Source organism: Falco biarmicus, chromosome Z, assembly GCF_023638135.1.
Source record: "Falco biarmicus isolate bFalBia1 chromosome Z, bFalBia1.pri, whole genome shotgun sequence".
NCBI classification, from domain to species: Eukaryota; Metazoa; Chordata; class Aves; order Falconiformes; family Falconidae; genus Falco; species Falco biarmicus.
The window spans coordinates 48,621,703-48,647,747 of NC_079311.1; the positions used below are offsets into that span (position 1 = coordinate 48,621,703).

The 26,045-nt window shown below is 41.5% G+C and overlaps 1 protein-coding gene across 3 annotated transcripts in view; it reads right to left on the reverse strand.

Annotated features, from left to right (window-relative positions):
- The window catches only part of FOCAD (focadhesin), a 121,404-nt gene extending 95,927 nt beyond the window's left edge, over positions 1 to 25,477 (reverse strand). Inside the window, exons 1-7 of one of the 3 annotated variants that reach the window (XM_056323863.1) lie at positions 25,371 to 25,477; positions 17,482 to 17,587; positions 16,951 to 17,039; positions 13,885 to 13,959; positions 11,568 to 11,722; positions 6,402 to 6,506; positions 726 to 827 (exon numbers count right to left, since the gene is read on the reverse strand). In XM_056323863.1, coding sequence (XP_056179838.1) covers positions 726 to 827; positions 6,402 to 6,506; positions 11,568 to 11,722; positions 13,885 to 13,959; positions 16,951 to 17,007 — 494 coding nt within the window. In that variant the 5' untranslated portion in view covers positions 17,008 to 17,039; positions 17,482 to 17,587; positions 25,371 to 25,477. Of the gene's footprint in view, positions 1 to 725; positions 828 to 6,401; positions 6,507 to 11,567; positions 11,723 to 13,884; positions 13,960 to 16,950; positions 17,040 to 17,477; positions 17,588 to 25,360 lie in introns of all 3 variants that reach the window. The other 2 variants (XM_056323862.1, XM_056323861.1) reach the window with 2 other exon arrangements.
- Positions 25,478 to 26,045: the final 568 nt, after the last annotated feature.

Sequence of the window (26,045 nt, forward strand, 5' to 3'; positions counted from 1 at the left end):
TCACTGTATATTACTCTGTTGGATTTGTTTGAGACTTCCAGAACAGGAGAAAAAAAAAAGACGCTTTTATCTGAAAAAGCATACATTTAGGTATAAAAATCACTGAAAGCATTTGGATTTAAGGCTGCTACAGCATTTGGTATCTTATACTGAAGTTCCTTGGAAATAAGCGTAAGAAATGTTGAAACTGTTGGTAGCTTTAATATTTGTTCACTGTTAAAGGTACTCTATAATAAAGCTGTACCACTGATTTTGTCTTTTTTTTTTTTTAAATCAAGCAGCATACATGATTTTTAAAGATCTCATCCTTTACTGTGAGATGTTATCATCTGTGCTTTCCCTTTATCATCTCACCATTTTGTATAGCTGACTTATACCTGCATAGTAGTCATCTTTTTCGACTAAGCAGTGAAAAACTTGACAAAGCAAATAATCAAAGGGCTTATTTTTTAAAAACAATTCCAGATGTGCTATCAATTTTGCACAAATTTTTACATATCCACAAAGTCCATAAAAATTCTATCAAGAATTTAAGAGACCTATAAAAATTGGTTGCTGATGAATCATTTCAGTATTTTTTTAATATTTTATGTTTACCCTTCAAATGGTGTCATTAACTTTTCAAAAGACAATTCTTACTGCTCTTTGCAGCTGCCTTCAAGAAAAAAAGTTACACTCACACCATACAAACACATTTGCTATTTTTTAATTATGCATTCATTTACCTCTCTGGACACTGCTGGAAAAATACTGTTATCTGCTGCAGCAGAACCGGCCAGCAATCAGGTCTGTTTTCAAGGACAGTGATTAATGGATGAGGAGTGCTCCTGAAACATAAAGAAATCACATTTGGATCTATAATGCAGAAAACAAGTGTGCAAAATAACTATCTTCAAAATAAGAGCAGCTATAGAAATAGAGAATAGTTGGTACTACCAGCTCACTTTACCAGCTTTGCTAAAACTGCTACACCATCAAAAGAACACTTTTTTAGGAACTCCAGGAAACCATTAAAACAAAATCTCTACTTGAAAAGTCTTGATCCGATTTTTCTTTTTTTAACGACTAAGGATCACTGTTCAAATGTGAGGCCTGATTTGAGTCACTAGTAGCAGCACCAGGCTCTAGCAGTGGGCGCCAAGTAACACCCACAGAAAAACTTGAACTACATGTCACATATCAATCTAGTCTTTAAAGCATAGGTAAAACTCTTCAGCACTCGAGACCAATACAGGTGACCATCATCCCACTTACCAGTTATTTATTTTTCCTTTTTTTCAGGCAGTGAAAGAAGCAAGAAAGGAGAAAGGCTGGCCATACCACCAGCCTAGAGACCTCCACTTTACTGTCAGCCCTCTGACATTTGACAAGGTACTGAGGCCTAACAGTCACCTGTTCTCAGATGAATCTACCACCAACACCTTCTCCACTTCCAAAGTCAATGATGAAGGCCATCTAAACCACCTGGAAGTGTGATACCTGCATCAAACTGTGACTATCTTTTAAGTAGCAGGTGGAGGAAAAGCTGGGCAGGATGGAAGACTGAAGTATGTAATTTGTTCTGCCAGAAGCAAAACTAAAGTAAAGAATAATGAAACTTTTGCAGATTTTTTACGGCTGTCTCATGAAGGCATAGGAAAACACATCCTTTCATGTAAGCAAAAGCTAACAAGGATTAGATTACAGGACAGTGTCACTGCAGTTGAAGTACTCCGGGCTGAGTCTAGGAATTTCATACAGCCAGAATTGTCAGGGTAGCATACAAGAATCAGAGGTTGGTAAATTAAACTTGCAAAATCAGCCTGAAAAAAGAATGTATTTTCACTAAGGAAGAATCAGTCACTGGAACAATTTATCAAGCTCAGAAGAGGGGATAGGGGGTTTTTGTTTGTTTTGGGGGCTTTCTGGGTTTCAGGGGTTTGGGGTTTTTTTACGTTGGGTTCTCCCTCTGTTCCTCAAACAATTTTTTCTTCCAGAGGGGTGTTTCTGTTCAGGCAAATAATCTGAAGACACAGGGACTTTCAGAAAGCTGGCTGATATGATGGATTACTTTAAGCATGTTCGGAAAACAAATACTAAGATCACAAAGTATGCATATATTACAGGTCTGGCCTTCATATCTGGGACTAGAAGCCTAGCACTTCACATTAATTTCTCTAAAATTTGTATGAAGGCTGTGCATATAAGTTAACATCCCCCTTCCTTGATTCTGTAAATATTTTACTAAAGCTGGAGTCTTTTTACAATCCACATACAAAGACTAGAAAGGTTAAGGTTATTACCTCATAGCAATCTTCCAAGGTGCCAGCATGCAAAAGGCAGAAAAACTTGTTGCCTGTCTAGCACTTGAATCCTGCAAGGTGACAAGCAGGATCATTTATCAGGCAGCAAGCTAGAAACACTGTTCACATACCTGCCAGGACCTTGGAAGTATGTAGCCCTGTATAGACATACAGAGCTACAACAGCTGCTTATTTCAATACTTTTGCCATATTTTAAGAATTAATTAAATTTCCTAACGAGAAGGGTACATCTCCAGTCATCTAAGTGCTGCTCTGACACTGAAGTCATTGGAACCTTTATGAAGTTAGCACAGGTCTAAAAATTAATAAAAAGGCTTAGTATCTGGAAGAAAGCAAGCCTTTTACAAAAAATTGTGTGTGTTCTGAAACTAACTGCATGGAACTGGACGATAAAAGTAATCTGCTAAGCTCCATAGTGAACAGTTATTAATAATGAAACACTGAAATGTGCAACCTGAAAAAGTTCTATTCAATAATGCTATTAGAGGTAGGGAAAATGAGGTGTGCAGATGCAATTTATCATCAACACTAACTTAAGAACTGCCAGCACAGCACTGTGTGTAAAACACCCATCTTTAAATGACATTATAGTGCTACCACCCTAAACTGTCGTCAATGGTTCAGGATAAAGCAAAATGCACAACCAGCAATAGCCGTTATCCACCTGCAAATAAATGCCTAGGGAAAGAAAGATAAACCTTATGTGAGGGGCAACAATAAAAAAAATTTTTTGCGGTCATCTCAACCTTTTTGTTACATCTTTGAACACAGGAGAACTCCAATCTGATTTAGAGCACAAATTCAGTGACAAATTGCTGCGCCTTTATGAGCCAACAATGTCTGCAGCCAACATACCTTTCTGCATATGCAGCTGTCTCCCTGGCCTTTCAGAGAGATGGAATAGCGCTTTACTCTGTCAAATACACATTTTTAAAGCATTTTTCTACCTGGTCTGAATTTTTATTTCAGAAAGTTGGCAGCTCTCCAGAATTCTAGCACAATATAAACCCCATGCATAGTCAATCATTAAGAACAATGTAAAATACTAGTCCATTACAAAAGAAAGTGAACAGTTTTCAGTAAAAGTTACAGTAAAATTCTGTACATGCATGTCGTAACTCACCTGCACTGACAATGTTAACAAGCATTCCTCAAAAACCACTCTTCCCTGCCCTCCCCCTCAATTCAGCTTGAGCTTAGGTTACTGGACATCTATATTAATATGCATAGGAAACAGACAACTTCAAGCCAGATGACAAATAAAGCCACTGGGAATGCTCAGTTCTAGTCTACAGCGAGACCAACTTGTAGACTACTGTGTCTGCTACAGCTGGTCCTAACTTCATACCAAAAAGTGCACATCACATAGGTGAATTTAAAAATCACATCACCTTTTTCACACATCCTTAAGAATACTCCAGCATATTTACTTCGGTATTTTCCGCTATTGGAATACTGCTTATTAAAAAACCACACAGAAACCAGTGATACTTACACAGCTTATGGAAATAATTAGGAATCCCCAAATTCAGTGATATAAGGGGCAGTTTTCTACCAACTTACTAAGGTAAAAGGAACATTTCCCACTTTCTGTTCTGTAGGAACAGAGGTAATCTCTATTTTCCAAGGCGTGTTACAGAAAGTGAAGAATCCCAGCACTAACTACTACAGAGGCTTCTCCAAATGAAATCAGAAAACCTCTGTGGTGGGTTGACCTTGGTGTTGTCAACCTGGCTGCCAAGTGTTCACCAAGCTGCTCTTCCACTCCCTCTCCTCAGCAGGACAGGGAGAAAGCAAGACTAAAAACTTGTGGGTCAACATAAAGGTAGTTTAATACAGAAAAGCAAAGGCCATACTTGAAAGAAAACGAAAAAAGAATTGCTCTCTACTTCCCATCAGCAGGTAAAGTCCAGCCACTTCCCGGGAAGCAGGGCTTCAGTAGTGGTTGCTTTAGAAGACAAATGCTCCCCCCCAGCTCCTTTCTCTTAGATTTTATTGCTGACCATGATGTCATATGGTATGAAATATCCCTTTGGTCAGCTTGGGTCAGCTGTCCTGGCTGTGTCCCCTCTCGAAGTCTTGCCCAACCCCACCTTAAATGGCCTTTGAAGGAGTAGGAGTGGGCTGGAGAGACAGCACTGCTCAGTAGCAGTCAAAATACCTAGTGTTACAAACACCTTTCTAGCTGCAAATACAAAGCACAGCACTGATAGCTGCTATGGGGACAACTAACTCCACCCTAGGCAAACAACATAACCAGACACAATCCCCAAAACTGCAAGACGTTATTTTCACACATTTCTTTTCAAGAGCTGTTCATGATATTACATCATCACAAGAAGCAGTATTATAAAAGTAATTTTACTGTCCAGAGTTAACACTGATGTAAACCAAATGCGTTTATTAACCTTTAATACTGGTTTTAAAATGTCCCAAGAGAGACAGCAATAGCAAACTACTTGAGAGCATACTGGTGCTTTTTGATTCTCATTGATGGTTTCCATATGGAATACTTTTGCATAGTTGACAGCGTAATACAAGAACACTGCAATAGGAAGTTACCCTTGCCAAGTCACTGCACACAGTTGTTTCTTTCTTTAAGAAAGCAAGTTTTAATGGCATTTGATAGAACACAGCCACAAAAACTGTTATGTAAGAAAGTCAGATCTCAAAATCACAGAGCCCTGACCTACTAGATACTCAAATCTAAGTCAAACAACCTGACATCTCTCATAATTAAAGGTCACTGGAAGAAGGAAAAACAAAAAACATACTGGCTAAGTGCAAGTCTGCTGCTTATTTTCAGTTCTCTAACACTTTAAACCATTCTGAATGACCAAATTTCACCTCCCTTGTATCTTACCAGCATTTTCTTTTGAGGGGTGGGAGGGTGGGGAGAGGGCATAATAAATCATTCTTCACCCTACTGTGGAGAGGCCATTTCTTTATTCCAGCCACATCCTAATACCCTCTTTTTCACACAGAGCTTGGATTAAGTTGGTTTAACTTAGCCTCTTCTACCAGGAGATTTTAAGTAAGTTCATTTACTACAGAGAAAGTCCATCTTACTACCCTTCATTACCTGCCTTTCCAATTAAAACAGTTCTATAAGAGCATGGACTTTGTTCTTCTGTATCAGTGATATTAGTTCTTTCTACAAAGGCACACAGGATTTCAGGCATTCATGCCCATCCAGCACTCCAAAGTCTGTTTTGCTTTTCTTCACTATTTCATCTTGCTTAAGTAAAGACATGATTTCCCATCTTCCAAATAGTGGAATTTTATATCCTTAAAGCATTACAGCTACAGCCTACTATGCCTAAAAGCAACCTGAAAAAAATGTTAATGACATCTACCAAGCTAGGACCTTCTCCAGAAAAGTGCAGTTAATGTCAGCACTGAGTGATGGTTTCTCAAGAGCTGGACAAAATCAAAGATGTCCCCTTAGGAAGGTTGCTACTGCATGACAAGCAGCTTTATGTAAGTAGCTCTGGATGAATTTTTTGCCATTTTTACATGGCAGCCACTCTTAACAGCAACAGCGTTCAGGAACCTTGCATGAAAACCAAGTGAGAGGGAAGTGGTCCACAGTCTTAAGAGACTTACTGAAAGGACTATTAGCAATAATGTATGTCTAACAAGTCCCAGTATTGATCTGCTCATTCTTGCACATAGCCTTCATGTTGCTATTGCACTTTTTGAGCTCATGGTGGCAATTTTATCACTGTACTATAAGACTCCTTAAAAATTTCAACAAAAAAATATAACACAGAATCAGAAAATCATTTAGGTTGGAAGGGACTTTCTCAGATCATCTAGTCCAACCCATGTGCTCAAGGTGAATTAGCTAGTGAAGGCTGCCCAGAATCACATGCAGTCAGTTTTTGGTATCTCCAAGGATGGAGATTCCACAGCCTCTGTGGCCAACCTGTGCCAGTGCTTGATTACCTGCACAGTTACCCCTGCACCCCACCCCCCCCCCAAAAAAAAACCCAACAAACCACAAAGACTGAAAGCAGTATCAACACAATCTTAAGTTTTTTCTAGAAATCAAACAAATTTATTATGGTATCTAAATAAAACTGATGTGAAACTAACCTGATTCCATACAGATTCCAAATAGCTTCATCTCCATCTTTTCCCAGTTGAACAGCTTGAATGTGTAGTAATTTCCAAATAGTTTTTACTAAACCATGCACATTCCTGTTGACAAAAAGAAATACATTACTGTCACATCTGTAGTTACGTTAGTTGATTCTTCCGTAACAGGAGGAACCCAGGAACAAAACTAACATTCAAGAAGCCTGTAGTTCTCTTTAAGGACATCCTCACATCTGCCTACACAATTCTGGGCAAGTGATGCATCCATGTGTCTTTGTATCCCTTTTCACATAACAAGCAAAAAAACCAGAGAGAATAATTAATGCACCAATTAAAACTTGTGATGCTTGTTTCTAACAGTATCTTACATTTGCTGGCCCCAGCTTAATTCAACCTGGTGCTTTTAGTATGTTAAAACCAGAAAATTACCTCTTCTCTGAATGCAAGCACACAAATTTCAATCATGGCACTGTCTAGCAAGAGAAATCACACTGTGATAAAAGACACTTGAGACATCTAGTTTGTGCTGATTTTTGATCTCAGGAGCCAAGGACTACATAAAATAGATACATAAAGCTATTTTATCTGCCTCTTCCTATGTTTAATCTACCATTCAGGAAAATTCAAGAAACAACAGTATTTCTGGAATTTTGGTAGGATTTAGCATACTCTCCTGGAGAGACACTAAGGAAATTAATGAAGTCCACCACAAGGGGGAAAAAAAGCCCTGTGACCATGCAATAAAAAGTTCAAGAAGTACAGCTCTTACTGCTGCTTGGCTAAGCTTACAAGGACAACTTTAAATCCTGCTCTCCTCTTCATAATGCAGTGCTTTCCACACCTTCCGAACCATACCATGCCAGATAGCCAACCTAATCATTTTTCAAGAAAATAGCCTGGATTCTATAATGAAACACTTCCACAAGGCCAAAATATAGAAACAGAGGGGAAAAAAAAAAACTAATCGTGCTTGATTCTTTTGACTTTTTATCTAGAATATGCTATACAACTGCATCACCATCCCCTTAAAAAAAAATCTATTACATAGTTTACTACTCATGTTAATGAAGCATAATTTACCCTTCACTTTATTCACATAAGTAACAGGAAGAGCTAATACAATACACAATTGCATGAGATTGTCACCACACAGGGCAAGATAAGGGAGGAAAAAAAAGAATTGGGTGCAAACGTGTAGTTTTTATTTTTACTGTTCCTCCTTATTCCCTTCCTAGCAGGAAAAAAAATCTGAGAAATCTATTGTATCTGTAACGCCACTTCTCCATCAGTGAACTGAAAACTGCAAGAACTCCTCAAATGGTGAACTAGAAACAATTACGCAGAATTTATGTAACCCTCTCATAGAACAATCATGCTTATTTAACACATCAGCAACCTGAGATACAGTAATATTGTTTGTCACAGTGTAGTATGCTCCACAAACATCTTCCTGAAGTATGAATGCATATACATACATTTAGACTTTTAAGCTACACCAAAAAGTCTTGAGCAGATTTAAGCCATTTCTATCAAAGAATAGGGAGACTTAACAGGATCACTGTAAAAAGACAGGAATTTACCCAAACAGGCTGGACCAACATCAGCACAACAACAACGTGTGGTAACAACACGTAGTCAAAGAAATATCATGACTTGATATTTACAGTTTTCTGAAGATTCAAAAAATGGCACATGATCGTATGATCACAGAATCATAACTTAAAAATTCCTCCTATGATTCATAAAAGAAAACTGAAACACAAAGGCAAATACCACTTTTAACTGCCAGATCTTTACTGTACTCATCACCACCTGCTGATGGACTCTTCCATAAGCTGGTATGACACACTACGGAGTATCTACGGATTCCCACAGTGCATCTCCCCACCAGTAAATGCTTAGTTTCATATTCCAGATACAAGCAAAGTAGTATATTATCTTCTGTGTCTTTCATACTTTTGCCAATAGCACTGGAAAACACTGAAGAAGATCAAAAGTAATAGAATATGCTTCTGTTTTCTTTCTCTCTTCCAAAAATGTGCCAGTTGTAAGATATGCCTGTACTCTGACTGTCGTGACACCTGGCTCTCAAAACACAGAAACAGGGCTATAAAAGAAAACATGAGAACATGAGGTTCAACAGAACCATGCTGCAAAGCAACCAACAGGAAGGTAGCAGGCTTCCAAATCCAAATACTGTCAATGTAACACACAAAGGAAGGACAGCCTTTTAGATGGGTATCAGGGGTGGAGAAGGAGAGAACATTTTAGATACTTCACGGCTAGAAAGAGTCAGTTAAATGGGAATTTGCTAGCATATTCCCCAGCTTCAGATAACTATGCAGCAGGGGGAAAAACAAACCATAAGACACTCAGTAAGAAAACAACTTCCCTGTTCTGAAACTCCTGTATTGCTGGTCTTAATTCCCAGGCAAGGTGTGGGGGGAGGATGGCTGTTTTAGGCTTTGCCCTCAGCTCCTGAACACAAGCAGCACAATGGCATGATGTACTGAAAAAGTTTCCCCACCTCCTACAGGCAGGGATGCTCAGGTGATGATAACATTCTGAATGTACCCACACACATAAATCCTTCTCACAATTTAAGATTACAATAATACATTGTTTCACAGGTTTTTAATAGATTGACTTTATTATATATGCTCATTCACTATTGAATACAGGCCAGAGTTTTCCCATCATCATCTACAGAAAGCTGGAGACCAGTGTTAAAAGTGTGTAAAAATGTGCATGTATATTTACACATGTGTACACATTTTGGATATATGCATGCACACAAACACATATAAATGCGATGTTCCATGAAGTTTAAACTCTTGAGGCATTACAGGAAACTGAACACAGGGTCTAAGAGACATGGTACAATGACGTACCACAGAGGGAAGAATAGATTCCCATTTGTGTAATCAGCTGATAGCGTGAACCACAGAACAAGTCAACTCAGGTAAGCACTGGATGTTCACCTCTGACAAAGCAAAATTTCTTTCCTAGCACTCAGTATTTGATACACCTGACAAAATAAAACCCACCAGGTGCACTAACCCCATGCTAAATTCATTGTAACAGTAGGAAGAGAAGCAAGAACACAGGATGAGTAGCCTATGCCAACAAAACATTCACCTAATTCCATTCAACACCAAGAGGTGCTCAGCTGTTGCAAGTCTTTCTGCTCACTGCCACTAGCTGCTAACTTCATACATATGCTTTATTTTAGAGACATTACACACACAGCACTGCACAGCGACAGAGCAAACCTAGACGAAAATTTGGCAGAACATGATGACTAACAGCAAGCTACAATATGAAGAGTCAAGGAAGAAAAAAAGGTATCACCACTGAAAGGAATCAATCCGAAATTGCCAGTTTAAACGGTTCCTGAGGCTACATACATTTTAAACTCGCTGACTTCTGTGGTTAGCCTACAAAAACTCTGCTTTGCAATCCACAGTGGATGTGGTTTGAATCGTGGCAGCTTGGGGAGGGGAGAAGCCAAAAATACATAAAAGGTTCCTGGGTAATTTGTCAGCACTTACTATAGCCATCAGTCAAGTGTTGGTTTCACACATGGGAAAACTTAAGAATGATGTAGAAATGGGGCAGATCCCAGCCCTTTAAATATGTAACACTGATTTTGTTTTTAACAAAAACTCAAGCCTAAATATGCTCCCTTATACTTTTTATTTTCTGAAGTACAAAATTGTATTAACATTTAACTTCCTTATAAACCACCAGTACTGTAACAAACCCTTAGCTGAACAGGAATTTCACATTTCTTAGTCTGCCAGCCACAGTTAATGAAACTTTCCCCCCACCTTACCCCACAGGACTCATGTTTTCAGCTTAAACACCAGTGCTTTTATTTCTTCCCTTAACCTCAAACTATAAGCCATTAAACCACTAAGATTTTGTCATTTGGAAGACAGTGGTTTGCAGATGTTATTTAAAAAACCCTTCCTAGGGATCCATAACCACCTATTGTAATGTCAGCATAGAAGCAGCATCATCACAGTAAGATCCTAGCTGTAAACAAGCATGTCACAAGGAAAGAAACAGTCCTTATTTTAAAATAACTGATTTCTTAAGCATTTCATTAGTTTACATAAACCTAAATTCACCTGTAGCTCGGATTGTGAGAAACCTCAGCCTAAAACTAATTACATGAAGGTTAGAAGGGGTGAAAAACATGTCTTAATAGCATGGTTCTTGAAACCTCTATGCTGAGCCCGCCAGCATAATACATCACAGGTACAGCACCAACCAGCTGGCGTAGTTGCTGGAAAAGCAACTCCAGCATCCTCTAGGAAGAAAATGAGAAGGCTTAGTGCAAAAATCCAGTTAGCTGCCAAAAATCAGATGAGAAAAAGATAACCCAGGGAACTTTATAAGGTTGGTGGAGTTGAAAGGAAGCATCCTCCCAATCATCATTTGAAAGGAAGCATCCTCCCAATCATCATTTGAAAGGAAGCATCCTCCCAATCATCATTTGAAAGGAAGCATCCTCCCAATCATCATTTGACTTCCCATTTATAAGTTTTATGCAGTGTCTTTTTTCCCCACAACTGCATTCTCTCAGGACATTGCACAGGCAGTCTAGCTCAAAACACCACTGTGAGATGTAGGCATTGTATTTGCAGAACGAAGTAGCTGCAGAGTTAGTGATTTCTTCCTCATCAGAGAAGGAAACAAAACCCAGTATTCCTTATCCTCACCCACAGTTTTATAGCAACCATTTGAGCAACTAGTCATTTGGACAGTCTGATTAAAGATCTATTTCCCTCCACCATAATGGACACTGCTACAATTTTCTTCCCCCTTCTCCATGACAGAGGCAACAAAAGTAGGCAGTGCATTGATTTCTGAAGCTCCACAGTTCAAAGTTCAGAGGATTAGTCTGAACTGCTAACAGTTTCAGTGCACACATAGGGTACTCTTGAGTTCTTAGGTCTCACCCACACCGTCACCCTGCTGAGATGAAAGCAACAGGCTGCAGCAGACTGGCAGGAAAATGCCAGTCCTTAATGCCACAGCTTATTTGACGATATTGCCATTTACAGAACCTCTCATCTTAACCCTGTATTTACAAGGGAAAAGCAATGACCGATAACCAGCTGACAAAAGACACACAATAAGGCAACCAAATACTACCTTGCTGAGGGAATTAGGTTGAGAGCTCCATGAAGAACATAGTCAAGCTCAGCATGTTTCTCCGCAACAAGTGCCACCAACCCCTCGGAACAGGCTGTTCGCAAGGCAACATTCTCACTGCAACACTTCTCCCAAAGCAAGTTCAGAGCAGGAGTCTGAAGTGAAAAGAATGAGACACAAGCAATGAGAGGGCTGACATGGATTTCTCTTCATTCATCTCAAACACACTTCTAAGTAAGACCTGGCTCAACAACATCTCCTGAAGTCTTACAGAGCACAAGAGAGGAAGACGAGGTACAGATTTTACACCCAAGAAAGGCCTTTCCTAGGACAGCTCCCACTTTCCTGCCCCCTACTGCCTATGCCCTCAGTAGGGACAGGAGTCTCTGAGAAGGGTAAGGCAGACAAATTCTTCAGCTGTGCCTGTGCAAGTAAGCTACCATCATTTCACCTTCCTTACAAATATCAAGATGCAATTGGAGATAATCCAGGAACTCCTGTATCAGGCTCTGTCTACAGAAAGGCATAGTGCACAGACCTGGAGGCAGGCATGCAAACGACTATTCAAAGGTAAGTCATCTTTACTCACCATATGAAGTCCTCAGTTCTCTCCATTTGCTAGTAAGCACAGAGATTGGGCAGTAGCAATCAAAACTGCAGCTTGTTTTCATGTTAAATTTTTATTCACAGGTTAGATTGCTAATTTGTAGCTTTCAAATGGAAAGCCAAGGAAAACCTCTAAACAACTGAACACTGCAAAACGCTCTTGAATAAAAAGGCAGCCCGTAACATCTAAGTGGCACATCTTCTGCTTCTTAGCATTTTAGAAAGTGTTCCTGTATTTCACGGAACAGCATAATGGGAACAGTCAGCTTGTAGCTCAGAGCAGAATGTCATTTGGGAACATGATTATGATCAGGACCGTTGGAGGAGCTTCTGTTATAGAAGGTACACACCACTGTTCCCTCACATCAAAACTCAGCACTTTTCAGGTTTGGGTTTGCTAGGTTGGGGGAGGTGGGGGGGGGGCGGGACACGGGTGTTTAGGATTGCAGACAGAGGAAAAATCCACAGAATGGTCAGGGTTGGATGGGACCTCCTGGAGATTATCTAGTCCAATGACCTGCTAAAGCAGGTTCACCTACAGCAGGTTGCATAGAATCACATCCAGGCAGGTTTTGAATGTCTCCAGAGAAGGAGTATCCACAGCCTCTCAGTGGATATCCACAGCCTGTCCCAGTGCTCTGTCACCCTCAAAGAAGTTTTCTCATATTCAGATGGAACTTCCTGTTGTCACAGTTTGTGCCCATTGCCTCTTGTTCTGTCGACTGACAGAATCAAATAATTTTCTGCTCATTTTTGTACCAGTCAACTTTTCGGGAGAAAAAAAAATATGGAGGAGTAAATCCTAACTCACACCTCTCCTACACTGCTATGACACTTGCAAATGCCAGCATTACACATGTCCCTCAGTTCAGACCTGCACTTAAACGAGCTTGACTCAACTAAAAGGCAAAGCATGCCTTTGGACCATGCTCTCTCAAAGAAATATAAGCTCTGCTTAGCTAATATGAAATATAACATCAATACAGGTATGTGGATAACTGGCTAGCTGAAAAGGGTCACATAGACATAGTCCGGCTGGCTGGACAAAAATGCACATCGCTCTCAGCTTACCTGAAGTAAAGCAAAAATACACTATCCTTGGCTGTTCTTGTTACACAGTAACAGGAAGGTTGCGGTGGGAAAAGAATGTTGCAGGTGGGAACAGATAACTACAGAAGAGAAACTAGGGGTGGGCTTGGTATTTAGGCAACTAACCAATAATGAGCTTAACTTTTGTAATATGTATGAGCTAATTATAACAAGGCATAAAAGGTGACTTTAAGGCACAATAAATGAAGTCTGCTGATCACTCATATTGAGCGACTGTGTCCCCTCCGTCACGACACAGGTATGTGCAATGCCCTACTTTTTGAAATGTTTATAGCTATCTAAAAGACCTCCCTATTCAAGTGACAATGTCTCACCCTATGGCACTTCACTAGCAGGAATGTAAATAAATTCAAAATTATCTTAAACTGATCATGTCTAGATGTTGGTATTCTGCAGAATTAAAGACTTCTGCGGGAGGTAAAACTACTCCTCTGATTTCAAAGATTTACCATTTCTACCTGTACACCAAGACAAATATTGCTAACTACCTTACTTAACTTATAGCATGTATTAAAACTACACATGGGGGAATGGGAAACCATAGAAGAATGTAAGCATGTACAGATGGAAGAGGAGACAAAAGTGAAAGAATGCCACAGACCTGGTCAGATGCCTGTTTGATCTTCTCCGAAGAAACATTTTCTTTCAGTACTGCAGCAATCAGATGACCCACTGCCTGAAAGAAAAAAAAAAAAGAAAACACACATGCAGATTAAGCATTATTTTTCAATTGTCCATTAGAAGGAATTTACACTGCTATGGCATACAATCATTTTATCATGATTGCAAATACCAAACTTATTGGTATGGAAGCCTAAATACATTTTAGGGCCAAAAATATCCATAATGCTGATATACTACTTTTTACTGTTATCTTGAGGTAAAAGAGAAACAAACTTCCATACGGCTTCACATAGATCCAAGGATCTCTTTGTACAGAGCCTCTCATAGAAGTAGAATCAGGTACCTACTCAGGAATCAGTACACTACTACAGATCCAGTGCTGTACAGATATCAGTGTACTTAGGAGTACAGATAATTATTACATCCTTTACTATATAGGGAGGGGAAAGCAAGAGAGGAATCTGAACACACCAAATATAAGAAACTTAGCCAAATTCTCACATCACTAGTTTTGCTGAACACTGACAACAAACATGCTATCACACCTTAAGTACTTCACACATCCCTACTGCACCTACTACCAGAAATGTTTAATTTACTTTAAACAAGGCATTTGAAGTTAACAGTATTCCTCATAAGGTTATTTTGTGGCAAAGATCATGAACAAGACTTAAATTTTCAAGGTCATCCAAAAAAAAAAAAGCTTGTTCTAAAAAAAGAGTGTTTCTTCATTTGAGGCTTAAGATTAAGCATCTAATTCTATTTTAATAGAAGGAATGTCCGATTTCCTCAAACCGCTTTTAGAAATCTATATGCGGACTGAAATACAAAATACCCTTAAAGGCTTCAGGGTGTTGGAATCGAGGCTTTTGTTTCTGACACTTCTCTAATGCCTTACCCTGTCTTAGTTTCATAATCATTGATACTTCTACACACAAAACCCTTTCTGTGAGAGACAGGAAGACATCTTTTAATAGTAAGAGCACAAAAATGTTTCAGATTATTAATATACCCAGAAGAGCAGCTGCATCTGTTCCTCTATGGTAGGACAGATCCTTACTTTTGGAAGCCACCAACAAAAAACTAATAGTAACATTTCTGGGTTTTTAGTATATAAGATGACAGGAACGGATTATTTTAAATGCGTTCAGATTCCTTCTCCTTTCAGGATTTATTTACACTTCATTTAGATATTAGTTGCTAGCCTGACATGACAAACAGTACCACTCTGAGATAACAGTCCACATTTTCAGGAAAGATGACACTTTAAACCTTCCTAGACTACAAGGATTATGCCTTTCAAAGCTTTGGATATGTACTCTAACACATCTGACAAAAATACAGGTTATTATTTGGGAATCTTACTCTTGTGAAAACAGAACGAGAAATTGGGACAAAGTCTGATATTTATCTCTACTTCTCTAAAGCAATCCCATTGCAAGAGCAACAACATGCTTGCCAGGCAGATTAGATCTCTTTCAGTGCACTTGCCAAAGTGAATCTCCTATTTTTTTTTCTTTTTTCTGCTTCTAAGTAACTTCAAAAATTAATTCACACCCACATCCTTAAAACACTTTCATTACACTGGAAAAGGGGTTTATCAATAGAAAATGGCTTTTGCAGTGAGCTATACAGGAAAGCCAAAATGTACATTAGCCCACTGCATTCTAAGAACTCGATTCACCAGCAAAACTTCTTGACCTATAAAACTACGCTCATGTTCCTCACTTTGCTGATCCTTGTCTGTGTAGATTACATGCTCTGCAGAGCAGATGTCTTCTCTTTCTGGGACCAACCAAGACATCGGTCATGAAATTGAATCCCAACCTGGTGATGGTTTGAAGCTTACAGCATGCTTATCAAGAGGTCACAGAATGTTAAGTGCAAACTAGCAAAAGAACCAAAGCACGCCAGTAGTCCTTAATGATGTGCAGCTGTAGTGATGAGCCAAGACATTTCAGCAATACTTGTACCACAGGGACATTCTTCCGCACTGAAGAAAAATGAACTGGTTCAAAGATGCCAAGTCCTGCTCATCAAGACTAGTAACAAATTGAACTGATTTGCAGTACAAGACATTCTGCTAGACCTTAGATAACTCTAGCTTTCAGGGACATGACTTCCTCTCCTAAATGCCAAGTTGATCAGAAGGGGACTTCTGCATCTTTCTTTCAAACCTAATAACCAATTTAGACTGAGGTGAACTGAAAAGGCAGCAGACACCAGGTTTCACAGACTGCATTCTCATCAGCTTATTCCATCAAACAAATAGCTACATATTTAATCCTGAATTCAAAACAGGAACAGGAGGAAGAAAACGAGGACATTGGCAATGATCCTACAGCTGAAAAGATAACATTTGTGATCCTGAAATGCGAGATGGCCAAAGCAAGGAAGGTGTATTTTTTTCACAGACCCTATTACCTTCTTCCTTTCTGTCCATTAAAAAACTATGATAAACATTTTACACACACAAAAAGAGTTTCACGTAAACATGATCAGGAGTCATGGCATGGATCTGAAAATAAAGTGGTTTGGTCTGCTAATCACAATGTATACAGTAATTCTTTGATGACAGACGAGTCTGCAGTAATTCATCAGCTCTCATCACACAGGAAGAAAACAGATCAGTCCTAAAAACAGTTCTATAAAGTACTGTCAGGTATTTCAACCCCACACATGACATCTGTTAACTCCTGGCTTCTCTCAGTATCAGGGGGTCACTAAAAACCATTTGGCACCACTTAAACCTTCCAGCCCTGGGAAGTTTCTGATTTTCCTGCAGAGGCTTTACAGTGATGAGCAATTACGTCCAATGTTTGGATTACACAGAAAGGGAACTGGCATTTGTTTGCAACTTAGTAATACCCTACTTCTATAGTTTTCTGCCTTTGGAGAAAAAAAAAAAAAAAAAAAACCACAACAGCAACACCACCACCCCAAAAGAAGTCTACCTTATCACCTTTCTATAGTCAGGTCACAGGCCTTGGAACAAGGTATCCATACACAAATCCTTTTGTTTAATGCTTTTTAAAAAAATTACCTGTGACTGAACAACTGCATTAGGAAATTCAAATCGCTTCTTGATGTCATCCAACATTTTGGCTCTGTCATATGACACAAACTCTTACTCTGCAAAAGAGATTAAAAAAAAAAATCTACTTAGAACTGGGAAAGAAAGCATGCTATTCACCGGAAAAAAAACCACAAGATTTATTTAGTACTTAACAGCAGATGTAAGCATTAAAGCATTTTCTTCCCCCTCCTAAGTCTATCATATCACTTTGCTTTATGGGTTTAAACCCAAGAAATGCTGAATACTCATGGTTCTTGCACAAAGAATGGGTGATCAAAATTTCTTAAAGCTGGAGCAAATACACAATTCCATATGGCACAGCATGTGTGCTCAGAGCACTTACCCTTGGGAGCATTTTAAGTATATCTCATTGACTTCAAAATGGGACAGCTCAAGAGTAGTGTTCAGTTTCTAAAGCATGACTTAAAATGCAAAATTCTCCATACATTTTTCAATTGTTTCACGCAATAATGTAAGTAAAAGAAACAAAAGACTCACCTGTGAGACTGTAAATGGTAATTGTAGTTAGGGGCTGGAACACTTGAAAAAAAAACAACCTTCTCTGTAAGCTGGAATATGCAGGCACCAAGCAGCACACAGGAATCTAAATTGGAGATAAATTGGAACTCAGCTTACCTTGTTGTACACAAGTGAAACTGATGGCCTATAGCAAATATTAAAACATTTCAGTCTACTATAAACACCTCTAGTCACTTGGAATGGCTTCCTTAAAGTAAAAAACCTAGCACTTGCTGAAAACTTAAGTGCAATCCTTTGCAGTAAGCACTGAGAAAACATATATATGCACACTACTACCATTGCAAGACATGCTGTCGGTGTGATGTATTCAGAATCTTGCCACTTACATTCAAAAATACAGAATGAAACCCTGGAAACATGCAAACATGGTATGAGCCACAACAAATACCATTCACAGCAGGAAAACTCAAAATTAATGGTTACCACCTCAATAAACATAAATTCCTGGCAGTTAAACAGCGAAATATTCCCATATACTTGTGAATTACATTACTGGAAGTTTAGGAGAAAAAAAAAACCCACAAAACTCTTAACTGCACTCAGAATTATGCCAATATGAGTTTGTATGGGTTTTATGGATTTACCTGCATTTTGAGATGCTAGGTATGAACACACATTAAACTAGAGTTGACAGCTTGCTTTTTTTAAAGAAAAATTATCACTACAGCAAACAAATCCAGACATACCTAGATCTGTTGTGTGTGTCTAACAATGCCAGTGGATTAGAGACATTCAACCTATTTGTATACAGAGTCACAAAAACCAACCCAATCCAGCTGTACCTAACAAGCACCAAAATGATGGAAGGTTCCTCCCTGGGTAGTTTTGCACAAACACACTGGAATTATATGCTATCTACCACCAGGTGATTTTTATTATTCATACTAAAAGGAGAAGCTACAGTAGAGGATCATTAGAAGCACAACAGACAACTCTCAATGGAAGCACTAATCGGTTACTCCAGGCAGACTAGAGGTCTATTGCTCCGCATCAGAAACAATTCCTGAACTTCAATCCATCTACACTAAACACCTACAAAGTATTTACAATGCAACAGCTACATCAGTGCAATTTAGTGAATTTAATTACCATCCAAACAGTTCTTCAGTCTTCAGCACTGACCCTCAGCAAAGGCACTTGCATATGGAATGCCTAGAAATTTTACAACATCACTGGATAATCAAGGCTGGCAGAGATCTGGAAGACACCTCTAGTTCGATCTCCTGTTCAAAGGAAGTTCAGCCACAGGGTCAGACAAGGCTGCTCAGGCCTTTGTCCTCTCAGGGCTTGAAAACCTCCAAGAACAGAAAAGGCACCACCTTACTGAGCTGTCCTGACTGATAAATGCTTTCTCTTCATCGCTAACCTGAGCATTTTTGCTATGGATTGCTGTGAAGTGCCTAGCTGAGTCTTCTTCATCCCCCTTCCACTGGTGCCAGCACTGCTGTTGAGTACCCCAAAACTGTCCCTCCTCCCAGGTGAACCAGCCCCAGTCCCACAGCCTCTCCTCCCAAGGCAAGGGCTCCAGCCCCCCGGCCTCAGTGGTCATTGCTGATTCTTTCCTGTGGGTCAGTGTTCCTCCTGTACTGGAGAATCCAAAACTGGACATGTCAATATGAGGTCTAATGACTCCTAAGCAGAAGGGAATCAACACCCCCCCCAACCTGGCTCCCCAGGCTGTGCCCTGCTCACACAGCCTGTACTGTAGGGGCTGGGGCAAGGCAGGACATTTGTCATTGCTGAAATTCCTGAGGTTCCCATCAGACTGTTCCTCTAGTATGTCCAGAGGGCAGCCCCACCAGCAGGCAAACTGCCCGCCTTCGACACAAGAACACTGTGGGGGACAGTGTTGAAAGCCTTGCTCAAGTAGAGGTAAACGACATCTACCACTCTCCCCTCTTCTACAAATCCAGTTATTTTATCCTTTAGTAAAAGCAACCAGGTGGGTCTAGCATAATTTTTTCTTTGGTAAATCCATCCTGCATACTGCACTGCTGACTCACATTCATTTTGTTGTCTACTAGGAGCCCCTATCAGGATCTCTTCTGTAGACCTGTTTCCCAGATAGTCAGCCCCTGCCTGTACTGGTGTATGGGATTATTTCATTCCTGATGCAAGACCCTGCATTGCTCCATGTTCAATTGCAAGAAGTTCCTGTCAGTGCACTTCTCCAGACTGCCCAGGTCCACTGGAAAAACACCCTACATACCAGTGCTTTGAATGGTCTCCGCAATTTAGTGTTGGCTACAGATCTACTGACTGCACTCTATCTTATCATCCAAGTCATTAATAAGGGCACTATGCAGTGTTTAGCCTAATACCGATGCCTACAGGACACCATTAATTGCCAGTCTGATAGACTTTGCACCACTGATCACCACCCCTTCAGGCCAACCATCCAGCCAATTTTCCACTGGCTACTATACTGTCTACTTACTGAGGCTGTATGTCATTAATTTGATGACAGGGAGACAATGGAAACTGTATTAATGGTATTGGTAAAGTATACATACAACATCCACTGCCCTCTTGTTCACAGCATAAATAATGTCATTACAGAAAGCAATAAGGTTAGTCAAGCAGGCATGACATACCCTTGCTAAATCCATGCTGACTGCTCCTAGTCACACCTAGTTCTTGCATTTAGAAATGGCTTCTACAAGGATATATTCCCCAGCCTTCCCACGGACTGAATTGATACTGACTTGCAGTTGACTGGATCTTCCTCCTTCTCATGCCCAGAAACATGCTTCAAGAGGATGCACTCCATTATCTTCCTACAGACAAAAGTGAGGTTGACAGGCTTGTTCTACTGCATGCTGACCTTCTCTTTTTTGAAAAGGAGCTCCACAACCTTTGAAAGATTAAGAGAGCCACCACACAAGGACACTGGCCAGCTCTTAGCACCATGAAAACATCCTACTTTATCAACATTTTACTATTAATGTAACAGTAAAAGCTCCTCTGGTTGCTATTGCCACGCCTTGCAATTTTCAATTCACGTGGAGCTTTGGCTTTTCTAACTCCATCTCTGTATGCCCAAGCAATGTTTCTAAACTGTGCCTCTGTAGACTGTTCCTGCCTCCTGTATGCTGCCAGTTTTGCACTGGAGCACACCATTTTGCCTCCCAATACATCTAGTTGGTTTCCCAAGTATTGGGATGGTCTTTTCTTGCATCTTACCCTGTACTTACATCTCTGTCAGCTTTCCTGAGCTCCTTCACCCTTCAAAGCTACCTCTCATAGAGTCCTACCAAAGTACCCCTGAATAAGGCAGAATCTGCTCTCCTGAAATTCAGGGTCTGTCCTGCTACTGGCCCTCCTCATCACTCTCTTTCTGGGCTCTGACTATTTACAACCAAAGGCACGACAAGGAAATAAAAATCACGCTGTAGAAATAAGAAAGCTGCATCCTCAGTTAAACAGATGCTTGCACAGTTTCTGATCTGTACTTTAGAACTGGGAACCAGATGAATCAAAAATAAAGATGCCACCCTCCACATTGCTGCAAAGCATCGAGGGGAATGCAACTGCAAAATATCGAGAAAAATGCAAGAATCCACTGCATCATCCAACTCTAATGGCATTCTTTGAAGAGCACATTAAAAACACATAGTATTGTGTCATGGTTTAACCCAGGGTTGGTAATCAAGTACTACACACTCCCCCCTCACCCAGAGGGTTGGGGAAGAGAGTTGTAAAGGAATGCAAAACGCAAGGGTTGAGATAAGAACAATTTAATAATTGAAACAGGAAAAAAATGAAAGAACAATAATAACAATGATGAAAGTAGCAGTTATCATGAAAAGGGGGAGGCACAGAATAAAATCTAGAGGGAAGAAACATGTGGTGCACAATGCAATGTGCTCACCATCCACTGGCCAATGCCCTGCCAGTCCCCAAACAATGACCCACCCACCCCAGCAAGCCCCCCACCCAGGTACATATACCACACATGGCATCCCATACCATGGGATACCACTTTGGCTAGTTCAGGTCAGCTGACCTGGCTGTGTCCCCTCCTGCCTCTTTGCTAACAAGCCCTGAGGAACTGAAGCTCTCACATCAAAGACAAAACACAGCACCATAGTAGCTCCTAAGAAAACAATTAACTCCATCCCTGCTGAAACCAGGACATACTGGACACCTGACAAGCTAGAAATCCAACACCATCACCATTAACTACAAGAACAACTTCAAGCATCAAAATTATATCATCATTCAACAAAGCACTTCTGTCCATAGTAAAAGAGTCTGCTGAGTGGGCACAGGTTTGCCTACACACTTAATACTAAGCATGAAGGTTTTTCTTTCTTTCGAAGTAACATTAAAAAAATTGAAACTAAAATATAGTTAGGGTAGAATATGTAATGCTCAAATATTGTATAAAGAAAAAAGAGAATAAAGCTTACTGTTAATAGATTGTCTCATTATCTACTTCGCACACAGATTTTGTGCGGGTACAAAGAGCAAAAAGTTTTTATCTCATACACATACTTAATAGAGTATCTCATTGCAATTAGGCTGTTTAATAGTATTATTTCACACTAGTAAAATACAAACATTAAATGCTTTTCTACAGTTAGTCATCTGTGCAAAAGTTGGTCTTTCTTCTCACCACGTATTACTTGGGACATACAGTTTCTCTCTGCTGACTGCACCCTCAAAGAAACAGATCATGGAAGATTATTACTGGCAGTGTTGTCAGGGTACCATTAACACCTCAACCTCTGTGAAGATGCAAAACGTTCACAGACAACATTTAGCAAATTTAAAAATCACCAGAAGGAAATCTTTAAGGAAGTAATATTCAGTCAAAGGGTAGCAGCTGCTGTTCCTCAAAAGCTTTGAGAAGATAAGTTTTCATATTACCTTCAAGTTGGCATCTGGAGGTCAACTGAATTTAGCAGCTCAAGACTTCAAGCAAAAGAAACTGCCAAAAGCACTTTTGAGCTGGACACACCTCCCTATGAGGCTACTTATTACTTTATATCCCACTTCTCAAACACGTCATTTCCAGTCTTCCCAACAGCAAATACCCTCCACAGAAACATCATACAATCATTTGTGCACGTATGATCCTGTGATGAGCCAAAGCCAGTAAGAAGAACATCCTGAAGAAGCATAGCTGCCGTTGGTAGTAACTGCAAAGCCAAAAGATAGTCAAAATCATTGCAGAAAATTCCAAGTATGATGTATAAAATAGAACCTCACCAGTACCTAAATCTGGAGTTACTAAAAAAAAAGCAACAAACAAACCCTTTTCTTAAGCCAGTGCCTAGCTTTTTGACACTCAAGACATGGAAACCATCAACATTAGTTCAAGACTTAGACACTATAAAAAGAAAGAAAGAAAACCAAACGGTGAGGAATTTTTCTCCTTCTTCAATTTAGGCAGCTACTTGAATTTGGAGACCACTTTCTATGAATTAAAAAACCAACCATCTGAACAACTGTTTTTTCACCTTTAGGAACGAGGGCTACTGCCCACTCTTGTCAGTATGTCAAGCCCCTTCTATAAATAGGTATAAGCATCAGTATTTTCTGCAGCCGCTTTCTCTCCTTCCCAGAAATGGTACCATGTCCATACAATAATCCCAAGAATTGGAAAAGCAACAGCAGAGCAGTGTTTCCTATTTTTCATTGTCTTTTATGCCAAAAAAAAAAAAAAGAGGGTCAGCCTCACAAGAGCTGGCAAGGGTCTCTATGACCTATCAACAACAGCCTTGAAAACTACTGAGCAGCTTTACCTCAACTTACAGTTGGGACAGCATTCTGCCTCAAAAAAAAACCCCATCAATTAGCAGAATCTTCTTTAACATTAACAACTTGCAGCACTGTGTAATTTATTTTCATGTTGCAGCTGACAGATATTAGCATTATACAAAACACAACCTTTGCAAAGGAAGCAGCATCACTCTGAAACCAATCCATCCATATCCAAAACAAGCTCCATATGAGCAGTTCCTTCTCATTTCTGTGCCTCCAGAAATAAGAAACAATACAGGAATACTAAGAAAAGGAATAATTACCTTGCAGATTCTTACAGCAGTCCTCTCCTAACATACTGCTAATAACTGCCAAAGCAGGCATACGCCAGCTTCTAAACATCCGCAAAATTACCATATTATTACTATTACTAAACATATCCCAAAATTACTACATCAGCAGTCTACCTTGTTCAGCTGTAACTGATCACATCTCTCTTCTCCTGCCATCTTTTTTTCTTGTTTGTCCTAAGCTGTATTTTTCCTATTGCCACTGCTAAAGAGGCACTTCATTTACCACATAACCCAACGCATACACCCATGCAAAAGGTAAAGAAAAAAAGAACAGGACCCTTGCCTGTTCTCCCAATGTCACCAATGTGAATGGTAATCATCTGTAAATGGGTTAAGCTTTGCTGGCTGCCAGGCACCCACCAAGCTGCTCTATCACTTCGCCTCCTCAACTAGACAAGAGGAAAAAATTACAATGAAAGGTCTGTGGGTCCAGATAAGGCCAGGGAGAAATCACTCACCAGTTACCATCAGAGGCAAAACAGACTCAGCTTCGGGGAATTAATTTATTACCAGTCAAATCATAACCATAGGATAATGAGAAATAAGTACTGATCCATAAAACACCTTCCCCTCACCTCTCCCTTCCTCCTGGGATCAATTTCACGCACTCCTCACTTCTCTACCTCTTCCCCCTGAGCAGAGCAGGCGGAAAGGGAACGGAGGGCTGCAGTCACACTCTTGCCCTCATACAGTGCGGGATCCCTCCCACAGAAGACAGTCCTTCACAAACTTCTCCACTGGGGATCCTTCCCACAGGCTACAGTTCTTCACAAAGTGCTCCAGCGTGGGTCCTCCGTGGGGTCACAAGCCCGGCCAGCAAACCTGCTCCATTGTGGGCTCCTCTCTCCACGGGGCCCCAGGCCCTGCCAGGAGCTGCTCCAGTATGGGCGCCTCATGGGGTCAAGGCCTCCTTTGGGCACCCACCTACCCCAGCGTGGGGTCCTCCACAGTTCCTTCTCTCACATTCTCCCTACTCTCTTCTGGCTGCTGTTGTGCAGCAGCTTTTGCCCTTTCTTAAATGTTATCACAGAGGTGCTGCCACAACCACCATCGCTGATGGGCTCAGCTTTGGGAACCGGCAGATCTGTCCTGGAGCCAGCTGGCAACGACTCTGTTGAATGTCAGGGAAGCTTCTGGCATCTTCTCACAGAAGCCACCCCTGCAGCCTCCACACTACCGAAATCTTGCCAGACAAGTAAGCCAGACACAGCACCCTAACGCTAAAAAGGACAAGCACTGCTAATGTAACCGAACCAGCAAGCATTTCCATGGCACTACACCTTCAGACCTGGCCCGTTCCAGGTTACCGACACTAACGATGACACGGTAAGCCACGCTCTGTAACAGAAGTGACCGCTGGAAGCACCGAGAGCCCATTCCCCGTGTTTATTGCCTTTTGCTCAATGTTGAGGATTCTCGATTCAAACCGGTGTGCCCTCAAACACTCCCACGGCTTATCGTCACACATGCGACACTTCACAAGAACCAGGTTTAAATAAAAAACAAATACCGTCCCGTCCCCCCCGCGTGCGACTAACGGCCCCGCCGCGGTGACGTTCCACGCAGGCCTGGCCAGGTGTCGCCCGCCCCGCCAGGCCGCGGCAGCCCCGCCGAGCGGCCCCGGGAGCCATGCGGGCCCCACCGCCCGGCCACGGCTCTGCCCCGGCACCCGCCTCGCGGCACCGCGCTCCCCGCCTCGGCGGCAGCGGCGTCCCCGGCGCCAGGCCCGCCCGCACGGCCAGCGCAGCCGCCTCCCGCCGCTCCGCGCCCCTCACCTGGCCTCACCAAGCGGCGCGGCCCGCCCGGCTCCAGCGGCGGCACCTCCCGCCGCGCCCCCCGCCACCTCTCCCGCAGCGACCGGACGCTGACACCGGCGTGAAACTGGGCCGCCCCCAGCGAAGGCGCCTGCGCGGCGCACGACGCCTGCGCACTGGGTACCCCGCGGCTGCGGCCAGCCTGGGGGGGTGGGGGGGGCGCCGATCCGCGGCGGGGAGCGCGGCGGGCCTTGCTGGCTGCGCCTGGCCGCTGTCACGGGCATGCGGGGGTTTTTTAAACGGTGCCACCGGAACGAGAGGGGTCCGGGCCACCAGGGTGCTGGCCCGAGATGCGGGTGCCCGCTGCGCAGGCGCGCTGAGCCTCGCCGAGGCCGGTGGCCGTTCCCCGTTCCCCGTTCCCCGCTGGCAGGGTGCGCCCGGTTTTGCGCGCCTGGGCGCTGCGGGCCCGGCTGCTGCGGCCGCCGCGGGGCGTGAGCCGGGCCTGCGGAGTCCGTTGCATCCGGACTCAGACATAGGCTTAAATCCAGATACTTCAACAGAAGCAACGTAACATACTGAAAAGGATGTGGTATTTCATTAAATATTACCCGAATATAAAAAGAAATGTCTTCATCAGCTTCAAAATTACTGCAGAGTGAGTCTCTTCAGTCTTCAGATATTTTGGCAGGCAAACTGCAAGGACAAC